This window comes from Misgurnus anguillicaudatus, unplaced genomic scaffold (assembly GCF_027580225.2).
Source record: "Misgurnus anguillicaudatus unplaced genomic scaffold, ASM2758022v2 HiC_scaffold_26, whole genome shotgun sequence".
In the NCBI taxonomy this organism is placed as follows: Eukaryota; Metazoa; Chordata; class Actinopteri; order Cypriniformes; family Cobitidae; genus Misgurnus; species Misgurnus anguillicaudatus.
The window spans coordinates 671,435-695,815 of NW_027395276.1; the positions used below are offsets into that span (position 1 = coordinate 671,435).

The following is a 24,381-nucleotide window of genomic DNA, read 5'->3' on the forward strand; positions in this document are numbered from 1 at the left end:
ATTCTTACCAAATGGGTTTCGTAAACCATCATTAAGCGTCGGCCCTGACAGGTGGCTCGACGCGAAACCTTGTCATATATTTCAAAAGTTAAAGGCTCATGTAAAATGACTCACTGATGTTCTCGGCAGGCACTCTGACGACAGCGGGCTCGATCAGGTTGTCTGCAAGGACAAAGGCTCCTTCCTCCAGGGTATCGAGTAACATGGTGGCAGCGTGTGTTTGCTCTGTGGAATTCATGTCCTCCCAGGATTTAAGGGCTTCTGGCCTCAGGAGGTTGTCAACCGTGTCCACAATGGCCTGTAACCATGGAAACAAGAGACATGACAGGCAGTTGATATTTCCCCCCCTTTCTCGGGATGAAGGATTCGGCACATGGAGCACACAGGGGACGACAGAAGCAAATGAGACTTGTGACAGGCAAGAACAACTATAATGGGAAATGAAACAGTTTTTGGATCTGTAAAAAAGTGCAATCGGACCAAACACGTATTGTTTGCCTAGACGATAAATGCTTGCTTGTGTTTGTGTGTGAACTTTGCCAATGAAGATCACTCGGTTTAAAAACAAACAAACAAATATATAGATTTATTACTGTTAATAATTTTAAATACATAAATGTGTTTTTCATATACACTGTGGTTGGCACCTGCTGCTTAAGTAAACTCTGGGGAACACAAACTCCTCCTTGGGAATTAATGCTATAAATTAGTGGTTTTCTAAAAATTAATTGGTATAACTTTCTCTAGGTATCCCACTACAGACTTAAGTCCACTCCCAGCAGCTGTCGGCTACTTTGAGGAAGCCAATGCTACACAACGTACATGATTGCTGTATTAAATTTCCTCTTGGGGATCAATAAAGCTCGCCTTCCTATCTGTAACAGGATCTAACCGTAACGCTGTCAAAAAAATCTTCCCGTAAAGTAAAAAGCGCTATCGGGCAGGAAAACCACTTGCAGCGTACAGACTGCTGATAAATGGGATATTCTCATTTGTATCCAAGAGGAATCGTTTCATTTCCTAAGGCCTTGACCAGGATGTAATTAAATTAAAGAATCCCAAGGCGACTTCAAGACTGCAGTGGCAGAGGATGATTTTAACATGGTGTCAATCTATAGACGGCATTACAGAGGCAAGTGAAGGAACTTAAAAGAAATGATCAACCCTGGCCTACGGAGTATTATGGGCAGGGAATGGATTAGCAGATATCTGTATGGACATCTTGAGATGATTTATGGAATAGTATCAACTTATTTTCATATAAATGCTGATGTTTTTGTGTTTTTGTCATCAGTCTTTAAGTTTTATTTTACATAAAGTAAAAAGGTCTCACTAACTGTCTCAGAAAGAAGTGCTTCTGAAATGAACGAAAAAGTTGCTATTTTCTAGAAATAACTCTGAAAGAAACTTTCTTTGGATGACACACAGTACTGTTTCATCTACAGATCCTCCAGAGCCTCTGGTTTTCTAAAGGCTTCACGGTAATTTAAGAGCTTTGCTGCAGAATAAACTACAGCTTGCAGCTCATTTTTAATGCTTAACATGGTGATTTATAGAGCAGACCGCAGCTCTTATTTGCATTAATTGTGACAAAAATTACCTGACAAAGTAATAAAAAAAATCTACGCTTATGCTGCATTTACACCAACCGGGGTAGAGGCGTGAAGCGCAAGTGATTTCAATGTTAAGTCAATGTGAAGACGCGTTGACGTGCGTCAGGAGGTCCCGCGGCGCGGAAGAGGCGTTCGGCGCGGCGCAGAAGACATCAGTCATCTTGCAAACAGACAACCGCATAGCACTTGCCCCTCCCACAAGAAGCGGATTTTGCCTCTGACGCATTTTGACGCCTGAAACGTGGTTGGTGTAAACTCAGCATTAGACTGTGCTTTGTAAAATGCCTATTCATTTTTGTCGACTCAAAATGGAAAAAACTGCTTTTCTGGAAAAAAGTTAAATTGTAAATTCTAGTTAAAACTAAAATTGTCTTCTTTTTCACATAATCAAGTATTTCCAAGTGAAACGGCTTCTGAAATGAGAAAAATAGGGCGGGACTAATCTGGTTAGATTGTTGGAAGTTGGGCCATCACCGCAATCTTTTTCCAAGCAGAAACAAGTTTCCGATAGCCCCGCCCACTCACCATTCCTCGTGACAGGAAGTGAGGAGGTTAAAGGGTAACTAGATGCCTGGTCGGAGCCTGACTCCACCCACTGGCAATATCTGAAAAATGCTGGGAAAGTGCACCTGAGACGTGTTTCTCTGTAGACAAGGGCGTGGCTAGCTGGTAACCTCTTACATCACGTAATACCGCAACATCCAATAGGAAAATACAACTGCAGTAGCCACCGTTCAACCTGAAGAGGGCAGCACTCTATACCCAATAGTGATGCGTGGGTTGATCCAAAATGAGCAGGTGCCTGCGGTCACCCGCGGTTACGAGTCATCCAAAAATATTTTTAATGATATTTGGGTCATGGTCGGTCGGGTCATTTGAAATAAAGATGCCAATTAACTATTTTAAAAAAATTACTACTTTAAAAAAATGCGGGCCAGGAAGTGGGCTGGAGTTGTGGGCGGGTTAGTTGAAAACGTTGGTCGGGTGCGGGTTGTTTATACATTGACCTGCGCATCACTGATACCCAAATGTTAAAAAAGGTACTCGAATTAATGAACATCACAAATAAAGCTCCATTCTTATAGATCATTAACTACAACAGTTGGTTTAGGGTTTAGTTACTCTTTATCGTTTCTGATTAAAGATTATGAGCGCACATGAATAAAAAAACAATTAAGCACACATCATTTATTAAAAAACTACAATATTCCATAAAAAAATAAGTTTTTAATTTCATGGTGACTTTGACTTTACAGGGACCAATTCAAGTTAATCTTGAAAATTATTTAGACACGTTACAAATGTTAGAAAATACTGTAAACTATTAAGTATTAAATTGCAGAGTTAGATCGTTAAACAGTTTTTCACCATTTCTGAGTACAGGATTTTTAGGCATGATTTTTAACACAACGTGCAAATCCATTCAGGGTCAGGTTGTAGCAGTTTTTGAAAATTGAGAAGGATGGCAGCTTTCCCACGACTGGGCGTGGTTTCAGCTCCGACAGCGGACATGCCCACACCGCTTAGGTGCATATTTTTTCCAAGATTTTGATAACATATTTTATTAATTTCTTTCCATCTTTTAAATTTGGTTGGGTGTTTAATAACACATTTATCTGTGGAACACATTTAATATCTGACTTTACAGGGACTTTAAAACTTTACATTTAGTATTTGAATTAACTTGTGACTTAAAAATTCAATACAAAATTTATTTTAAAAAGGACGCATTTCTTACTTGAACCTTAGCTTATAACGTATCGTTTATCATGCTAAAATTGTTTATTGTTCTTCAATTAAAGTGATGAGTAGGCTACAGAAACCTGAGAGGTTTTAGTACGCTTACAATAACCCATGCACTCATCCAGTGCCCTGTTTTCAGCAAGCTATAGATTATGTGTCATGCTGTAAAAATGAAAAAAGTAGATATGTTAGACAGCAATGATCTGACATGCTGAGAAAACACATTCCAGCAATAATCATTTGACTTGAAGCATCTACTCGAAGGGGTCAAGTTGACAGAAGCGATGCAGACCTCACGGTTAAAACGGCAGGCAGATAATGTGAATGTTGTCGGTTCTGTCCCAGTTGGGGCGACCTATGAACTGTAAAGATTGTAAGAGGATCCTTTTAGGACAAAGCTCTCATGATTGGTCTGGAGACACTGCCTTTGCAATTAATGTATGATAAGTCACTTCAGGTCCAAAGAATCTGTAAAAACACGAGTAGAGTCACGCCACTTTTCTCGTTCCCTGCCATGTTAATCTGGAAGGCTGCTGATTGAGTGCTGTGTGGGCTGAATAAAATGCGAGTGACCTGGTGGGCTGTGAGGATTTTCTCAGACCTGTCACTTTCCCGAAGGAGCACAGCTACATGACCTGACATCAATTACAAAGACTTTGCCATTACAAAAAGACAGATACATAAAAGCCCTTCATTTTTTCTGATGCGCTTGTGGAGAGCTGGTACTTTTATAAGTGTTTGTGTAGAATGATGTTGCAGGAAAACAGTTTATATCTTCAGCCAAGGTCAGGGAACTCTCAATTTAAATAATTTTATGAATTTGCTCATCAGATGTAAACAATGATGCTTTGTGCATTTTTAATTTACTGATTGTTTGTTGAGATTTAGACATTCATTTAAATACAAAAAGATTCGAAAACAAAATTAACGTTTTTCTTTAGCAGCCAAAACCACAGTAAATCTCTATAATAACATTTTTAATTTAATTCACAAACACTGCATTTAGTGAAGATTACAGTCGAAGCCTTTCTGAAAAATGCAATAATTGGATGATAAATAAATTAGGATCTCAGATCTTGTCCAGGGGCCTCATTTATAAAGTGTGCATATGCACAGATTTGATCGTATATAGTGTGCAAAAATCCAAGGCAACGTTCATATTTATTTTTCAAGTATAGACGTTTCATCGGACGCACATGCGCTGACGTGATACACGTCTGGATCCGAACTTTACTTCCGGGTTTTTTTTTAATGTTCTGACTAGTTGCTAAACTGTCTCTTGAACAAATGCCTCGTCGAAAATAACAAATGTTTTGGTTTCCTAGGTAATCTATGTGTTGTTTTTTGCTTGTTATATAAATAAACTACGTTTAAAAAACTTTGTTTTTATTTATTCTTAGCGGAGTTTACCGGAAGTTACGTGCGGACCACGACAGCCGCTTGTTTATGCCGTTACTGCTGAAACAGTCTATATTTGATGTGGAAAAGTGCTTAGCGCCACGTCAGGGTCTGAGCAGACGTACGCACTCTTGTTTTAAAATAAGCAATTAAAATAAGCCATTCTTTCAGCTCAAAATGGATTTAAACATTAAAATTTGCCATTTAAAGGTGCAGTATGTAAATTTTAGTGGCATCTAGTGGTGAGTTTGCGAATTGCTACCAACGGCTCAGTCCACTGCTCACCTCTTGTTTTTGAAACACATAGAGAAGCTACAGGAGCCGCTACCGGACAAACATGTCATCGTTGGAGACAAATTAATAAAAAAGTTTGTCCGTTAAGGGCTTCTGTAGAAACATGCCTGCCCAAAATGGCGGCTTCCATGTAAGGGGACCCTCAGTGTATGTAAATAAAAACGTCTCATTCTAAGGCAATAAACACATAACGGTTCATTATGAAAGGTCTTTATACACCCCTGATAATTTAGTTTTGTATAATATTTAGCATTTTTGTCAAAAGAGATCCTTCTAAAAATTACACAATGCACCTTTAATGTGTAAATGACATTAACTGTGCATCGTTTAAATTGTTTAATAATTTGCTATTTATAGATTTCTCATCTGAAAGTGTTGCGAACGTGCGCTTTTTGCATTAATAAATGGGTCATATTATGAGATTTTTTTAAGATGTAAAATAACTCTTTGGTGTCTCCTGAGTTTTAAAGTTTTATAGAATGTTAAAAATACATGTAAGCAAAAATGTGTCGTTTTTGGGTGTGTCCTTTAAAATGCAAATGAGCTAATGCAAACACTGATCACCATAATTGTGGTTTGTTGCCATTGAAACTCAATTGTGCCGTCAAATATTTGTTTTATCTCTTTCTCTATGCACTAAATGGCAATGCCGTGGTTGAATAGTGCAGATAAAGGGGTGGTATTATTTTAAATGAACTTGTTACATGCTTACAGAGAATGGACTGTACTGTAGAAACAGATGTATTGTGTCTTACGTCCTTTATAGTAGTAGAGCTATCTAGTCAACTGTGCTTTATGTCAATCACTTGATAAGCCTGCACATGACCAACCGATAACATCATAAATTCAATATTCAAGAAGGCTCGCATGCTTCTGTATGACATTAGGCGGAATTTACGACTCTGGTTGCGATTACGTGCAAGCGCAGGTAACGTCGAAACAATTTAAACAGCCACTACTATACACAGTGGTAATTCAGACAGGAACATATGCAGTTTAACAATGTGTAACAGACGCACTAAATGTTTTTATTGCCATTTGTCAAAGCAGTGACGCCCTTCGGCTGTAGAGGATGCGGTTTAAAATTCTTGAAATGCTAGACAGCACCCTTTCACCTTATGTACTTAAGCAGCAGTTATACATCTATGATGAAACTCGCATTTAAATTGAGAAGGAACAGAGAAAGATATTTCGACATCCATGGCAACTGGAGGTTACTTAAGGTGATAGCAGATTTGGATTGTAACATGGAAAGCTCTATATTACAAACATGCCGGAAACATACAGTAAAGCAGTGTTTGAATCTGCTCATCTGGTAAAAAACAAAGTTGGAAATGCACTTTGTTTATAGGAAAGCTCAGATGTTGTTTAAGTGACAAAAAATAAGTTTGTTTGTAACTAAAAGACTGTTCTGATCATTGCCAGTGCCTAACCGTACCCATAAAACCATGATACGAACCAAACCTTAAGCAGTGTTAACCAGCCATAGTTTCTATGCACCATTTCATAAATAAGGCCCCAGATCAGAGATGTAACTAATGGCAACATGTTAACCAATGTCATCTCTAAAAAACAACAGGTGGCTAAGGATGTTCATTGGATTTATCTGACGACAATGTCAGAGGAGCTTCACAAATCTGATTTGTATGGGAGGATTTATGCATCTTACAGCTTAAAGATACTGTGGCTAGGAGGCAAAAGCTGGTTGGCTGTGATTGACTGAAACCAAAATTTGGTGGCTGAAATACAAAACGAAGATCTATCGAAGAACATCTTATCATCTAAACACAGTTCTGATTTTGGGGAATTGAGGAGCATGTCGGGATGGAAGACCTAACAAAACTGAAATAAATAATAGATTCTCAACTCAAAACTCAAATCCTTTCAAAATAACCAGAAGAGATTTGGACAAACTAAAGCACAGTGTTAATATTTTGCTGTAATATTGTAAGATAGTGACTTAAAGTCGCCATGAATCGGAAGTATCGATTGTCTAATTTTCCCCATGGTGACGTATATCTGATATGAAATCGCCTTCTGAAGTAAAATAAGGCAGGGCTGGATTTGAATTTGTCCATCGAGATCATTTGAAGTTGGGTCGTGTTGCTAATTGCTAATCGAAGCGATCTTTTCCCAGACCCCGCCCACCTGCCATACCATATGACCAGAAGTAAAGAGAGATAGTTTTAAGGAGGGGATGAGATTTGATAATTTGATTAAAAATTATGAGGTCACATTTATTTTTAAAAAAATATTGAAGCTCACAGGTAAGTCATTTGCAAAAAATACCACAATATTTCAAAACAAATAACAGTTTTTTATTTTATTTTCATGGCGACTTTAAAGATGTAATTTAAACAGAAGATAATTATACATTTGAATCCAAATAAAGGCAGGAAACGAATAACTTATAAGCTAAATTAATAAAAAAACAAAAATCATATTTTTTTCCACAGTAAAACTATGAAAATTGAAATGCAAAATAAGTAAAAAAAAAATACTTATAATAAATGCATTTTTTTTTCATTTTAAAAATATTGGTTAAAAGAGTTAAACATTGTTTAAAAGGCTTTATGCAATTTACTTTTGTCATTAAAAAAAGATTTTATAAGCAATTTTCCCCTGTTGTGTTATTTTTTCTTTGGGTTCACTATTTTAAAACGGGTTGATTTATAGACCCACTTTACATAATGTCCACATACATACAAACTGACTGACTGACTGATTGTATATACTGTATGTGCTGTGTGTTATTATACCATTATTCTTTTTACAGATGCAGCTTTGAATAAAAAGTGAATACAGCACATAATAAGAGATGACAACACTCAATGAGAGTTAGGCATGACATGTAGACAAACAAAACAAAAGAAGAGAAAAGAAAAGAAAGACGTCTGCGAGACAAAAAGAGAAAGAAGGCAAAAGAGCAAAGTCTCAGGTGAGAAAGTAAACGCTTTGATCAGTTGACAGACCAGCGCAATTTTTACTGTGGGAAGACAATTACTCACATAATGAATGACAGAATGAGAGAGAGAGAGAAAGAGAGAGAGACCTAAGAATAAAACAAAGTTTAACGGAAGTGGAGATAAAAGAGTGAGGAATGAACAGAAAGGTGAAGAGTACACAAGCATTATGAAAGAACTGAACGGAGATCAGGAGAATGTTGAAAGAGTGAGCAAAAGCCACAGTAAACTAAACAGAAATATAACAGCCATTATCAGCAGGGTCCAAGCACAATAACCTCTTTAAGCCAAAATCTTACAAGATTATTTGCTCTAAAACAATAGCTGGGTTTCCATCACACTTATTTTATACGCATTTTAAAATATCACATCAAAACAAGAAAAAAAATCCTTTAATTCGCAAAAAAGTTTTTACGCTTGATTGTGGTGGTTTGTGAATTAAAAGAGTAAATGCATATAACGGGAGATGGAAACGCATTTGCCGAATAAATTCTGATGTAGCGAACATTAAAACCCATGGCACTGATCGTCTAGCTTTAGTTGTCTTTATCATATATGGGGCTTGGCGTCGTCGTAATGCCCTTGCTGCTAGTACCTGCATCTCAATTTCTGTATTCCTTCTTTTATGCACAGCATTCAGTTTGGCAATTACAAGCTGCACTGCTAGTAAATGTATAACATGTCCAATCATAACTAAATAAAGTCCGGTCTCCATTTTTCTAAGTACATGTTTATTATATCTATTGTAAAATTAAGTTGGATCCATGTTTCTTGGCTGTTACATTGCCAACATACAGTACTGTGCAAAAGTCTTCAGACGCGTAAGAGGCAGCAAGCGCAAGTGATTTACATGCTAAGTCAATGCAAAGACGCGAATAGGCATCCTTCAGCACGGCACGCGTGAATAGGGCGAAACACGCGAAAAATCTTAACTTTGATGGATATTCGGGCCACGTTAACCAATAAAGAGCTTGCCCTAGTAGACACATGATTACAGGGAGCGAAAGTAGTCGCAGAAGCCTCTCCCATGACACAAATTTCTGTGTGAATGTTTTGAATGAGTAGAAATTCACGCACAAATAAAGTGTGTAAACTCAAAATGTTCAAGCGTCCAACTACACGTGAATAGCACGTTTTTGCCGCCTCTACCGCGGCTGGTGTGAACGCACATTTAGGCCACCACCACCAGCTTTGTTGTTTAAGCAAAGTTTAAATGTCCATCCATATTTACTCATCACTCTTTCTATTAAGAAACAAACAGTACGGTATTTAATGTGACCTGTCTTGGCACGAAACACATCTTGAGCTTTTTTGAGGAGACTGAAGTCCTGAAGTCATTCGATTAGAATTAGAAAATATGATTTAATTTCATTTAGGTTTAAGAGATCCTGCAGCTGCCTGCTATTGCTCAAGTGGAAGGGGAGTTTACTCTACTTGACACTTCGGCTTATATGTTTATACAGTTTTTAATACTACATACACAATTCCTTTATTTTCTCGTTGTATTCTAATAAAGAGACATAATATTGCAAATACAACAAATCTAATGGTGGCAGATTTGTATAGTACTTAAGTATTTTTACTTTCTACATAAAAGTACATTTTCAATTATTCATATTTTATTAGTGTTTTTCTTCGGAAAACAAACATTCCAAAACATATTATCATAATTTTTACTCCACTACATTTCATAATTTCAAGTTTTTGGTTTATATTTAATATTTAAGTACATTAAACATCTAGTAATTACTTGTACTTAAGTAAAAAAAAAATTCGTACTTTTACTCAAGAAAGTAAAAGTACACAATTTGTATGTAATTAGGCATTAAATCAATTTTAATATGCAATATATAATGAATACACAGTATGATTTTATGCTTTAGAATGTAGTGAACATTTTTTTAGTAAAGAAAAGTAAATTTTTTCCCAATACAAACACTGATAAAGCATAGATGCTTGGAAAATGTAACTAAAATACTTAAGTATTATACACCTCTGAATGTTGGCATGGTGGCCTAATAGGGAGTACACACCAAACACAAATTCAAAGTTTTGCGCAAGTGCATTATATACAAAGTTAATACAAAAACATGAAGAGGCACAAACTTGCGTGGCAATGCGAACGACGCAAAAAACATGCTATATTCACCTCAAGCGCAAAGACTTTTGCACAGTAGTGTATGTCTATATATAATAAAACTTTGCAGGCTTTTTAAACCAAGTCCATAAAATGACACTAAAGACTCTGCTACCACATTTATTTGCATTCAAGTTGGATTGCTATCAATTTATGCATTTCTTCACTTTATAAATTTGCCAAGAATCGATCCAAGGACGTTGGCACTGCTAGTACCATGCTCGACTATTTGAGATCTAGGAATGCATTCGACATGGTCCCTGCTAAACCTAAGCGTTGTTTGTAATGTTAAGGCTTTTAAGGATGTTGGTCAGCAACATTGAAATCAATCATTGACAAGTCAATTACACAAATGTTCCCGTAGTCATTTGTGTAGCTCCATCATCCGAATCCAGACATATTTACCAATGTCCTAAAATTGCAAGGTAATTTGCTCAGACATTATAGCTTCTTTAGTAAAATATGCCATGGCTTACATTTTTCACTGAAACATGCTTCAAACAATTATTGACAGTGGTACACCTGACAATATGGGTGATTCTCACGAAACCATTGAAACACCACGGCACTAATGATTTTAGCCTTAAAATGTGTAATATAGTAACATTAAAAAGCATCAGAATTAACACAATATTGTGTTCTACCTTGCACAATGTGTGATTTCAACATAAGAATTTATAATTGGAAATTTTATCTCATTTTCTGCTGAAATACTCATTACCGCAATTTGTCCGGCTGTGTTTGAACATGCGTTATGTTGTAATTTAATCAAATTAACACAAAAATATTAAGAAAAAAAATAAATGGATGTTTTGCTAGACTACTTTAGATGACAGAAAAAATATTTACTGAATATTCATGTATAATAATAATGAAGAAAAATTAGGAAAATGATGTATCCATGCCTGATGTTCTCATCCTCCGCAACACTTTTTGAGAACAGTTTAAGCACACATACAGAATTTTAATAAAGTTTGATTTTGAGTGACCAAGCACATGGACCAGTTACTTCAAGATGGCTACCAGGTAAGATCATTTTTTTACAGTTACATTTTTAAGTTTACATTTTGATTATCATTACCGCAACAGATGCTTATTAAATGTTAATTTAATTAATAGAAGCATAATACTTTGATTTTAAATGCATGTGCAGAATCTCCAAATTATGTTCTTTCAGGTTTGTCATGTCATTTTGAAAATATGTCAGTGTTGATGTTTTCTGACTGTTGCAGTAATGAGATTTTTTTAGGACTAATTTTTAAAATTATGTTATAAAAGTGTTAAATGATAAGTAAAAGTTTTTAAATTAATGTTCCCATTTACTCCAGACTTTGTTTTTCAATGTCTGGTGGGGAAAAAAAGTAAATTTAAGCAATTTTTACATTTTCATGCTTGACATTTTAAAAACCAAGTTTTCGTGAGAATCACCCACATAAACATGGCAAATTTTGGTCCACATCAGGCAAAAAACTATGACTAATTTGACATACATCTTATTCAAAAACTCCCAGTGAAGAAACTTGTGGGCTTTTTAATGACACATGGTTTATAAAATATATCCAACCATGTTATAAAACATTGCCATCAATAGGCCAATTTCATTTCCTAAGGGGCTGACAAATTAATGCTTGGACCCCTAAAGGCAGATAAACATACAGATGGACTTCCAGCCAGACACATAGACAGAGAAGCTGCATGCAGTTAAGCAGGTGAAGGGAATTTTGGGATTGTGTCCATGTTATACCTTCATATAGGCCCTGCAAGTCCTCTCTCTTTTTTGACGCTTTTATTGGTTTAAAACACAAAGACGGAAGATTAAGAACAACACACACACACAGAAAGAAAGAAAGAGAGAGCAAACAAGACCCTGTAAAAATGTGCCTGCATCAACCATCATAGAGCTGGACCTGATATCATTAGCAGCGCGTCAACAGTCCCCGTTTCAATTAAGAGAGGCTTTCTGAATGTGCATCTATCTTACATAAGAGGTTTGCTGAACGGGGAAATGCGAAGATGGGCGTATTGGAGCGTGCATTCAAATGATGCCAGAAAATCCATTAAACTCAACACCGGGTGCCAATAGAGGTCACTTGTATTTGACGGTCACGATTACGGCGACGTGATTGTTTCAAACTCCGTGATTGCCGTCAAAACAAAGTATTCCTTTCTCCCCAAACCACAGGAGCTGGATACAGATTTGTATAATGTTAGGAAATTTACTGACTAAGAGGTTCATTCCAGAACGGCTCTATTGAGACACGGAGAAATTGCATCCAAATCATTTTTCACATTAGTTTGCGGTGCTTGTGGGCTGTAATTTTGTTTTTGAATGATAAAATCATGCTGAATTACAATGTTAACTCTGTCACCATTTATTACATGCGAGGTGGGATGTTGCATTCCAGGAGGGACTGGGTCATTTGCCGATTTCTAGCTTTTAATGTGGGTTCCTGCAGAACCTGGTGAATTTGGCCACACCAACCCTGTTATTAACACAGAGGTGATCTGGAAAGTATCGTCGGTTCTTTCCAACACGGACGCTGCGGTGGAGAAACGAGAATTCCCAACGGCCTTATAAAAATGGACAATTTCAAGCAAGCATGCCGTAATGGGAGTCAAAAATTCCAATAATGTGATACAATAGACTAATAATGACAAAATATGTTTTGGGGATTTTTTGGAGTTATGGATAAATTAGCCTTGGGAATTACCAGGACAATCGACCTCAGGAAAACCTATAATTGGCATGTGCGAATAAAATTGGGGAGTGGCTTCGGAAGAATTTTGGTGTGTAAATTACCTTTACCTGCTAACTGATAGCTGAATTTGAAAATCATTTCGACAAACATCTGCCAGACAGACCATCCATTTCAAATAAAGATTCACTGCGAGTTGCTTCTGTACCGTACCTTGTTGAAGCTGCGTCCCGCCGAGTCTTTCTCACGAGGTTTAAGTTCTTGCAGCTGTGCGTCCAGTATGTCCACAAGCTGCTCCATCAATCGAACGGATGAACTGACGTCCCCGGCGTACACGGGACCCTGAGTGTGACGTGCCAGCTCATTGGCCAAGTTTGCTGCGTTTTCTCCGCTCCGAATCTGTGAATTTACAAAAAGTTTTATTTTGCTTGCTTTGCTTGTGTTTTTTGGCAAATTATAGAGGGAGGTGAAAGGGAAACCTGACTTACTTTCTGCGCCACCTGTGTTACCCAATGTGACGTACAATTGCTAAGATCCGGACCCTTGGGATTCCAGGTCCCATCAGCAGCCACGCAAAGAAAGGAAGCGATTCCTGGCAGTGACACAGAAGAATTACGTTCAGTAATTTTAGGTCAGCACAACTGCGGTGGTCCTTATCTTTGTAATTAAAACATCAAGCGTGTTTTCATTTTGAGGTCTTTCTTGTTAAACTTTACGTTAATTGGGACTACATCCGATGGCATTTGTAATAACAAACAAAATGCTATGGGACGTTTTCTATATAAAACCTTGTTTGAGCTTCTAATTTGGGGAAATAAATAAAAATCAGATAACCGGCTTTCATTTATTACGGACCACAAACCCTGGCACTCTTTAAAAACTGATTATGTCCGTCATTTCGACATCACCATATGGCTGCCATTTAAATAAGAAATGCCACATGCCCGATATCAAGAGAAACGGGGATGATGCCAAAAACGTCAGCTTGTTCTCTAATGAAAAGAAATTCCTGTCGCCGATTATAGACATAATTCAAATACTGGTATGCAGAATACATACCTCGAGTGCCTTTAGGGCAGGGGCGCTCTACCGTTGCCCCTCTGTGAGTTTGCGGCCAGGATATTCCTCGCCTCTCCGTGCCATCGCAGAAGCGTTTGCTGGAGGGGGGCAGGCTGACGGCGGTGGGCTCCGCTGACTCAGGGTGGTCCGCAGCTGGGTCCCTTCCTTGCTTGGGTTTGGGAGTGGTGGTGACGTTCACCGGTGGTCTGTGGATGGCAATGGTTGTGGTGGTCACGATAGGAGGTGTGGTTCTTCTGGGAAGCACTGTCGACCTGACTTCATCAGAGACGGTTGGTACTGTGAGAGTTTAAGAGCGAGTCGATTAGCGCAGGCTGACAAAAGTAACGCTGCAGCATTCAAATTTTATTCAGATATACATATATATATACATATATGAAGTTTTAGCTCAAAATACCCCATAGATAATTTATTATAGCATGTTAAAATTGTTACTTTGTAGGTGCAAGCAAAAATGTGCCGCTGTTTGGTGTGTCCTTTAAAACGCAAATGAGCTGATAAAATGCAAACACTGATCACCATAATGGTGGTTTGTTGAAATTGAAACTCAGTTGTGCTGTGAATTATTCTCTCTCTCTCTCTCTCTCTCTCTCTCTCTGCACTAAATGGCAGTGCCATGGTTAGTGCAGATTAAGGGGCAGTATTATTATAATAAGATCACCTTTTGACATCACAGGGGGAGCCAAATTTACATGCTTGCAGAGAATGATTTACCAAAACTAAGTTACTGGGTTGATCTTTTTCACATTTTCTAGGTTGATAGAAGCACTGAGGACCCAATTATAGCACTTATGTCCCCTTTAAACATCCAAATATATGCAATTTCACATCCATGGTTTATCTATATACAGTAAACAATTTTCATGCTGAATTCCCAGCAGAAAACTAAGCAGTGACACATACTGTGATAATGACATAAAATTATGACGGTTTTGGTCTTGCCACTCATCCCTTAGGCAGGGGTAGGCGGTATATACACTGAGAAAAAAATGTTTTTTCACATCTAAAGCACTTTTCCTTTCATTCTGATGAATATCTTGGAATAAATTTCACATTTTAGGCCTCTGTTCCCAGCCAGTATTGCGTATAAAGTGCTTGCATCAGCTCCGACACGAGTATGCGAGTAAACCAAAGACACCCAAACGACAGACATTAATCGAACCCAAAACTGCCTGACAGCCTTTGGTACACTGTTTAACATCGCGTACCGACATCAAATGCTGAAGGACATTGTCGTCAGTATACTGTAATGTAGCAGCAGTGTTAATGAAGGAATGAGCTGGAAGTCGCATCGTCGTGTCTGGATGTCATTTCGTATGTAGCGGTGAGGACAAGATTAAATGTCAGTCTGGCTGCAATGTGGTTTTAACTCATTTTTCTGTGAGAATATACGAGGCAACTCAAATAAAATATAACTGGAAAAATCCTTGCATTTCTATAATAATAAGATGATACAGCCCTGTGGTTATGCATGAAATGTAAGTGTGTTTTTCATCTTTATGTGAGCCTTTATTTTAACAGAAGAAAGAATATAATTAAAGCACCCAAAGGTACTTGAGGACGTGTAATATATGTAAGCCTCTAACAATACTGTGAAGAGTCTGTCACAGGGCGGGACGTTGTATATTCAAGACCTAAACAAACTTTTTCTTTTCTCTCAACAGGTTTTGTTTAGAAATAGTGAACACTTGCATCTTATATAAGCACCTTTTGTACTATTGCCTCCCTATGACACATCGCTTTTATTGTTTCTTAATCTTTGTAAGTCGTTTTGGGCAAAAGCGTCTGCTAAATGCAGGGTTCCCACACCTTAGTTAACTTCAAATTCAAGGACCTTTCAAGGACTTTCCAGGTCCAATAACCTCAAATTCAAGGACTAAATGTGGGGACACATTTCAAGTGAGAGCAAGATTACATCTTGTTACCTTTTAAGATACATTGTTACAGTTTCCTTTCGAGGGAACTCGTGTTGCGTCACTGCAATGACACTTTGGGGACGCCTCCAGGGGTAAGTGCGTCTGAATGTGTATATAAAATTCAACCAATGGTGAGGCTTAACAACAAAGACAGGGTGACGCGGGAGCCAGGAAGTATATCGCTATCTGAAATATTGCCAAAGACGGCATTACATGGAAGCAGGAAGTATGGCAAGGGAGACACAGCGTCTCGTTCCCTTCTCAGGAAATACAACAGTAACATATGTAACTTGAGACGTTTTCATGTGTGAAACACAACTATGCAAAAAAACATTTTGGTATGAATCAATATTCGCATTTATTACACGGCTCTCTGGAATGCTTGATTCTGATTGGTCAGTTGAGACATTTGCAGGTTCGTTCTTTTCAAATAATAACCGCTCCAAAGTAATAACGCATAGCCGGTACTACTTGTACGAGTAAAATCGCTCCGCGCCAATAAAGATCAATAAAGATTACTGTTTGGCGCCATCTTGTGACAAACACTGGACAACCACGACAAGACACAGACAGCTTACTGAGACTGAACTTGACAAAATAGAGCATGACAGCTACGAAGCCAACACACACAAAAACTTCTCAAAGACTGGCTAAAAGAGAAAAAATGGAGACAGACAAGTATGAAGCAGAGGATCTTAATAAGGTATTATGATCATTTTATGCATCTGTGCAAAGTTTCGCGGAAGGATAAAAATGTTAATTTAAAACAAATATGCCAATAAAATGTTTCAAATTCATATTCATGTCCAGTTTTTTTTCTTATGTGGCAAGTAGCCGTGTAATAAGCGGGATAATGTAGAGGCAGCCGGTAGTTATTGGGAAATAAGCCTGATCACACTGTCGGGGCTTATTTCCCAATAACTACCGGCTGCCTCTACATTATCCCTTACATAGAAGATATAAGCATTTAAAGTGAACAGTTTAGCACGTGTGCTTATTATCCTACACTACACAGGGAATAATATGGATTTTTTTCCAGAAAACTTCTTGCATAAATAGATTCAAGCACTTTCCATAACCAGTATTTCCATAACCAGTATTTCAGATTTCAAGGACCCATGGGAACCCTGTAAATGACCAAATGTACATGCAATATCATAAACAAAAAAGGTATATTTTGACATTTTCTGAGAAAAAATTAAGCAGTGCCTACCAAGTATGCTGTTTGATTGACACAGCATTCCAGTGAGGTTGCTAAAGTCTTCTTCTGCAAGTGTTTTTATTTGTTACTGGGTGGTCGCTAACCTTAACTAACCTTAAATGTGAGATTGTGATGTTTGGCACAGCAAATAGCAGGGACGTTCAATATAAATATTGGCAGTTAAATACAATCAATTAAAATAAAAGAGATACAAAACAGATATAAATAATAAGCGGGAGCTTCTAAAGTTGGATATGAAAAATAAATAAATCACTTAAAGGATTTTTCTCCATATAGTGGACTTTTGTGAACCTCAACGGTTTGCAGTTTCAATGCAGCTTTAAAGGGCTCTAATCGATCCCAACCGAGGCATAAGGGTCTTATCTAACGAAACAATCGTAATTTTCACCAAAAAAATAAAAAGGTACTTTTAAAAGGTCCGCAAGTGGGAGAAGTTATCTAGCAGTGTGATGCGCAGCGCAACCTTGGGTATTGCGCAATCACGTCGAAAGGTCACGCGTAACATGAAGCGCACATTTGTGGACCATTTTAAACAATAAACTGACACAAAGACATTAATTGGTATCATCCACGTACAACAACATCAGAACGGCCCTCTTTCTCCACACTTGTACATCATGTATGACCTTTCGACGTGATTATGTTATATGTAAGGTCATGTTGGCGCATCACAAGGCTAGTGCAAGACGAAGAGTTGTGGTTAAAAAGTAGCTACTTTTTTGGTGAAAATGACGATGGTTTCATTAGATAAGACCTTTATGTATTGGTTTTGGATCGTTTAGAACTTTGTTTAGAACACTGCATTGAAACCGTAAACTGTTGAGGTCCACTAAAGTCCACTATATGGAAAAAAATACTGGAATGTTTTCCTCAAATAAATTTATTTCTTCTAGACTTAACAAAGAAAGACATAAACATCTTGGATCACATGGAGGTGAGTAAATTATAGGGGTGTCACGATTCTCCAAATCCTCGATTCGATTACATTTTCGATTCTGATGTCACGATTCAATTCGATTCTCGATTTTTAAATGATTTTTTTAAGACAAAAATTATATGCCTTTTATTATTATTATTATTTTTATAGTTTCACATTAACATGCACATTGCGTGCTTTTCCTCACATGGGGGTTTGTGGGCTTTACTTTACGCGAGAGAGCTTGTAGAGAGAGAATTCCTTCTTGCACGCAGATAGACTTAATGCGCGCGTCTTGGACTCCTATTATCTGAACTAAAACCGGTGCGTCATAAGCAGCTGCGCTTCTCTCTGTCTCACGTGCACGCGCTCTCGCATCTGTCCAAAGTCTAAACATAAACTAAAGTAATAATCCTTACGTATTTGTTCAGTTTTATGCGTTTCATAACTATACCTTTTGTTTAAAATATAACCCGCTGCATCTTGGCGGCTCTCTCGTGCACGTGCAGAGAGCTGCGCTCTGTCCGAAGGCAGATCACTAGTAATCCTGTTTATGATATGCATTTCAAGTTGTAGCAATACATCCCTCGTGTTTAAAATATAAATCGCGTTCCGCTGGATGGATGTTTTTAAAGGCACTTCTGAGAGTTTATTTTCCCCCGCTTGGCAAGCCGACCGGACGTGACATGGGGGCGTGGCAGCATCGACGATCCAATTTTTTAATTCGAAGTTCGAGGTTGTGACTTAATTTCGATCGATTTCGATTTAAAATCGAAATCGTGACACCCTTAGTAAATTATCAGTTTTTTATGAAAGTGGAATAATCCTTCAACTTATTTTCTGTCCTCTTGTTGGTCTAAGACTAAGTCATGCCATATTTATGCAATATTCGCTTTTTATTTTCAAACAGATTTGAGTTTAAGAGGATGTCATATGGGTGCAGTAAGACACACTGAGAATTCTGGGAAAGTGCAAAACTGTGACTGCTGTTGTGTATTGGCGGCTCGGGTCTCATGAGCGTTCCTGCGGAAGAAACCATCAGGATTGTTTTCCAGACGGCCAATTTAACGCTGGCGAATGTGCTTGGCATAGAAGCCATATCAGATATCTGACATCCCATCATCAGATTTAGGTCTTATAAATCAACAAACACACAGACACTGGGACAGTTTCCAAACCACCAATATAAAACATTTCTGCATTGTTTCTGCATCAAGCAAAATCGGTTCTTTACGATCTCATCTCTCCTGACTGTCCCCGTCTGAAGAAATACCCAACGCGAGGCTCGAAAAGGAAAATAAACCGTACCTCGGGAACTTTAATTCAACGGCACTGTCACGACAGCTTAAACAAAAGCACAAACAGTCCTGCTTGTGGCACCGTGACACACTATTTGCTGTCTTTTCAAGTTACCAGACACACCATAATTAAATAAGTGCAAGTCATTTGATTGCTTATTTGTTGACCATTCACTCCCATTTAGTCACACTTCTTTACAATTCACTATAGCGTCTCAGCTATATATCAGGAGCATCTTTAAGGCCTGTTTACACCAAGACGATAAGCAAAGTCGTAGTAGTGGCTCAGGTCATGTAAACTAGGCGTAAAATCTTACATTTTTGTATGGGAAAGAGATTTGAGCTATCGAATTGATGAAATGCGAACATTAGTGTTATTGTGGATAGAACGATTTTCAATATGTGGGTGATTCTCACGAAACCATTGAAACACCACGGCACTAATGATTTTTAGCTTTAAAATGTGTAATATAGTAACATTTAAAAGCATCAGAATTAACACAATACTGTGTTCTACCTTGCACAATGTGTGATTTCAACATAAGAATTTATAATTGGAAATTTTATCTCATTTTCTGCTGAAATTCTCATTACCGCAATGTGTCCGGCTGTGTTTGAACATGCGTTATGTTGTAATTTAATCAAATTAACACAAAAATATTAAGAAAAAAAAATAAATGGATGTTTTGCTAGACTACTTTAGATGACAGAAAAAATATTTACTGAATATTCATGTATAATAACAATGAAGAAAAATTAGGAAAATGATGTGTCCATGCCTGATGTTCTCATCCTCCGCAACACTTTTTGAGAACAGTTTAACCACACATACAGAATTTTAATAAAGTTTGATTTTGAGTGACCAAGCACATGGACCAGTTACTTCAAGATGGCTACCAGGTAAGATCATTTTTTTACAGTTAATTTGAAATATTGTCTTGTCAGAATGCTTACACGACATTTTCATTATCATTACCGCAACAGATGCTTATTAAATGTTAATTTAATTAATAGAAGCATAATACTTTGATTTTAAATGCATGTGCAGAATCTCCAAATTATGTTCTTTCAGGTTTGTCATGTCATTTTGAAAATATGTCAGTGTTTTCTGACTGTTGCGGTAATGAGATTTTAGGACTAATTTTTTAAATTATGTTACAAAAAGTGTTAAATGATAAGTAAAAGTTTTTAAAATTAATGTTCCCATTTACTCCAGACTTTGTTTTTCGATGTCTGGTGGGAAAAAAAGTAAATTTAAGCATTTTTTACATTTTCATGCTTGACATTTTTAAAACCAAGTTTTCGTGAGAATCACCCATGTATGCTTTTCATATTGCTGTATAGTACACATAAAATTGTATAAAGACATCACAGTCATCCTAAGACACAGTACACTAAAGTATGCTTTGTTTCAGGGCTATACTAATCGATTTATCTGTATTTAAACAGTGTCCAGCAGAAGACACAAAGTTTTCGTCATCTGCCACTACAGTTCTGCTGATGTCCACTGCAATCTGACAGACAGGCAGACATTATTGTCAGTAAACAAAAATGCATGCTTTGGCGGAAATGTGTAGACGGATTACACGTGAACATGGGGAGAGTGTCCTCATATCAATATTTTACATGTGGTTTGGATGCATAAAATCCATGCCAATTTATTGTTATACCACTAATACCCAACTGTACAAACTATCCATGTATGCTATTTATATTGATCAACTTGGGACAATTCAGAAGCATACATATTCTCTGGACAGAAAGCTCAATGTAACTAAATGGCATATCGTCCATCAGTCCTGACCTTGTCAGCCCCTCTAAAAAAAACCTGCAGGCCGTTCAAATCTTCTCAACATCTTAAAGCGCCGATTGCATTCATCTCGTGTCTACTCTTCAGCCACAAAGCCTGCGGTGGACGAGCGAGAGAGAAAATAAATACAGAGGTAAACTGCTTGTCAATGGCCAAGTCTGCCTCCACGCTTTATTTTGACATCTCCTAACTCATGCCTCTGCAATTTTCTTTTGATTATGCCGGGCAATTTCACCGGCTGGCGGGACGAGGAATCGCAGAGCATTGTCCATCAGCACTCTAAAAGGAAAAGGAGCCCCAATTAGCTGTCATTTCATGAGTCGGTGAGGAATCACAACGCAAGGACGTGCGCCCTATCAAAGACAAGACCACTCAGAATAACACGAGTCCAAAAGTGAAGAGCAATGTTAGGTGGTCTGCTGAAAAAAAAGGAAAAGTGCTGAAACTACAAATGATCAAAAGAAATCTGAGACATAACTAACATTGGTTTATCAAAATTGGAAATCAATTACAGGCATTCCGATGCATTGTAACATCAACATGTTGGTTAGGGTTGCAAAATTCTGGGAATTTTCAAGGCTGGAAACTTTCCATGGGAATTAACGGGAAAAATGGGAATAAAATGGGAATTTTGGGGAAAAATGCCTATAACAGGGAACTTCAATGTAGTTAAAAAAATTCTTAAACAAAACAAAATTTTATGCAATTTCAGTTTAATTCTACCCCTCAGTCACATGCACATTGCTTTTTTTTAGGGATGCACGATATATCGGCCGATAACTGCTTATTTTTAATATTATCGGTTATCGGTCTGATAGCAAAATTAGGTCGATAAATGAAAGCCGATAAATGATGGATTATTTTGGTTTGTTGAACCACTTCACTTGCTCATTGCTGACCATGTGGAGTTTTGATTGGTGCTTTCTGTGACATAGCACGAGGATGACACGAGTATGCTAGTCTAGCGCAAAGACAAGATGTCCGCGGTCTGCAAGTTTTTCATTGTGAAAATAATATGAATATTTATCGGCCTATAGATATCGGTTATCGGCCCCCAAATTTAAAGAGTTATCGGTTATCGGTATCGGCCAAAATTTCCATATCGGTGCATCCCTACTTTTTTTCATTGAGGTCACACCTCCTGCATGTACATGCATTCTTACATAACAAGCACAGATCATTTCCTCAATCCTGCACACAAAATAATATAAAAAATTTCCATCTTGCATGTATAAATGACATAAAATTGTTTAAAACTTCCTTGTTCCCTGTGTGTAATCTGTGTGCAACAATCTTATACTATTGTAAAGGCCAATTCACGACTGAGAAAACATTTAGGTGAGATAATTAAAAAAAGTAATGTCTTTAAATTAGTGCTGCCTCACGATTAGTCGTGTTTATATTTATATATAATCTATATTATATATAAATATTAATATTTATTATATAAATATATATTTTTCTTAAAATTTACATTTATGTGTGTGTGTGTGTGTTTATATAAACATAATTATTATACACAGTACACACACATTTATCATGTAAACAAAAACTTTTATTCTGCAAACGATTAGTCGCGACTAATCGTGAGGCAGCACTACTTTAAATGACCCCCCACACACACACACACACAAACACACTTACTCCCCCTGAAATAAAAATCCTCCATATTTCACTTAATGGAAGAATTATACCAGTCAAGAAATGTTTATTTATGTTTGTATATGATATAGTTTATATACATTTCCAAATAATTCCCATATATTCTCGTGAGTATCCAATTTTGGAATATTACCAAAATTCCCTTGAAAAGTTTCCAGAAATATACAGAAAATTTATTGAAAACCTTCCGCCACTTTGCAACCCTAATCTTGGTTCATTCATTGTGCACATTTACAGTCATATTGTGTTTTATTTCGACTGAACTACAGTGTTTTGCACAGATATTATCTGCACAGAGTTTATTTAAACAGAAACATTTAGTATTCAATGTTAAATGCTACGCATGTTTAAGGAGCCCATTTTATTTGTCTCATGTGTGTTTTTGCTTTGAAGCCATCTATGCACTCCATGCATATAATGGTTTGCTACTTGGACCCTTGTCCATAGACCCCACCACAACACTCTAAAAAAGGCTGGGTTAAAAATGACCCAATGTTGGGTTGTTGTTATGCAACCATGGGGTATAATTACCCAGCAGTTGGGTTAAAACAACCCAGCATTGGGCAGGGCTCCAGACTAACTTTTTTCACTAGGAGCACAGTGGCCCCCAACTGAAAATTTTAGGGGCGCAACCAGAAAATTTAGGGGCACACACCAAATATCTACATGCTTACCAAATATTCACATTTCTACTAATTTCCACTGTATTACTAAGAAATACTTTAATGACAGATGCAGAAAGTACAATGTGCTGTTTCAAATTCAGTGTCACATCACAAAAAAGGTCAAATTTACTGGTCGCACATGTGCGACTGGATGTAAAATTCAGTGGCACACTCTCAAATTTTGGTGGCAAAATGCCACCATTTGGTGGCAAAATGCCACCATTTGGTGGCAGTCTGGAGCCCTGTTGGGACAAATTTAAGCCAGTGTTTGTTCTTTCCAATATTAACCTATTATGGTTCAAAAATAACCCAGACTTTTTTTTAGAGTGAATGTCAATATAGCAGCCGAATTCTTATCAAGGATTTTTAAATCAAGTACATTAACAGACTAATCATAACAGACCTAAAGCATGCAAATAAATGTATGCACAGTTAAATAAAAAAATAAATGTAGCATACTAAAATAGTGACTCAATAGAGACATAAATCCCTTCCCCAAATACCAACTGACACCAAGTAGCATTAGTAAATAGCAAATTTTAGTTCAAAGCTGTTATGTAACGTAAAAATCTATTTAAACAAAAAGTTTTTAAATTGAAATAATGTTTCTACTCCTTTCTACTCCTTTTAGTCTAAAACATTTCTTTGCTAGGCAATATGCAGGAGTTGCCAAATGCAAATGCGTTGTTTATCCAAAGCTTCCTCCAGCTGGAGTCCTCTGATGGCCGTTTGGAGGCGGTTTATTACACGCTGGTTGTGTCACAACAAAATAATAATGTAGGATCAGCATGTGTGTGTGCAGTCTGGAAGTATCACATTAGAAATGCTTTCCTTTGGAACCTCCAACATCTCCAAGTGCAGTTTGCTGTCTTTCAAAATTGTGAGGCATCAAAATGAAAGTAAAAGACCCACAAAATGTTTATTGGCTAATAAAAGTCAATACGAGGCAATACGTGTCGCTGCTATCTGTG

The 24,381-nt window shown here is 37.3% G+C and overlaps 1 protein-coding gene across 6 annotated transcripts in view; it reads right to left on the minus strand.

Annotated features, from left to right (window-relative positions):
* Positions 1–24,381, minus strand: part of LOC129443133 (adhesion G protein-coupled receptor L2) — a 160,770-nt gene that overhangs the window by 51,884 nt on the left and 84,505 nt on the right. For 4 of the 6 annotated variants that reach the window (XM_055203557.2, XM_055203555.2, XM_055203560.2 and 1 more), the window contains exons 6-10: positions 13,904–14,200; positions 13,333–13,436; positions 13,058–13,243; positions 11,893–11,931; positions 115–298 (exon numbers count right to left, since the gene is read on the minus strand). In XM_055203557.2, coding sequence (XP_055059532.2) covers positions 115–298; positions 11,893–11,931; positions 13,058–13,243; positions 13,333–13,436; positions 13,904–14,200 — 810 coding nt within the window. The remainder of the gene's footprint in view (positions 1–114; positions 299–11,892; positions 11,932–13,057; positions 13,244–13,332; positions 13,437–13,903; positions 14,201–24,381) is intronic. The other 2 variants (XM_055203556.2, XM_055203558.2) reach the window with 1 other exon arrangement.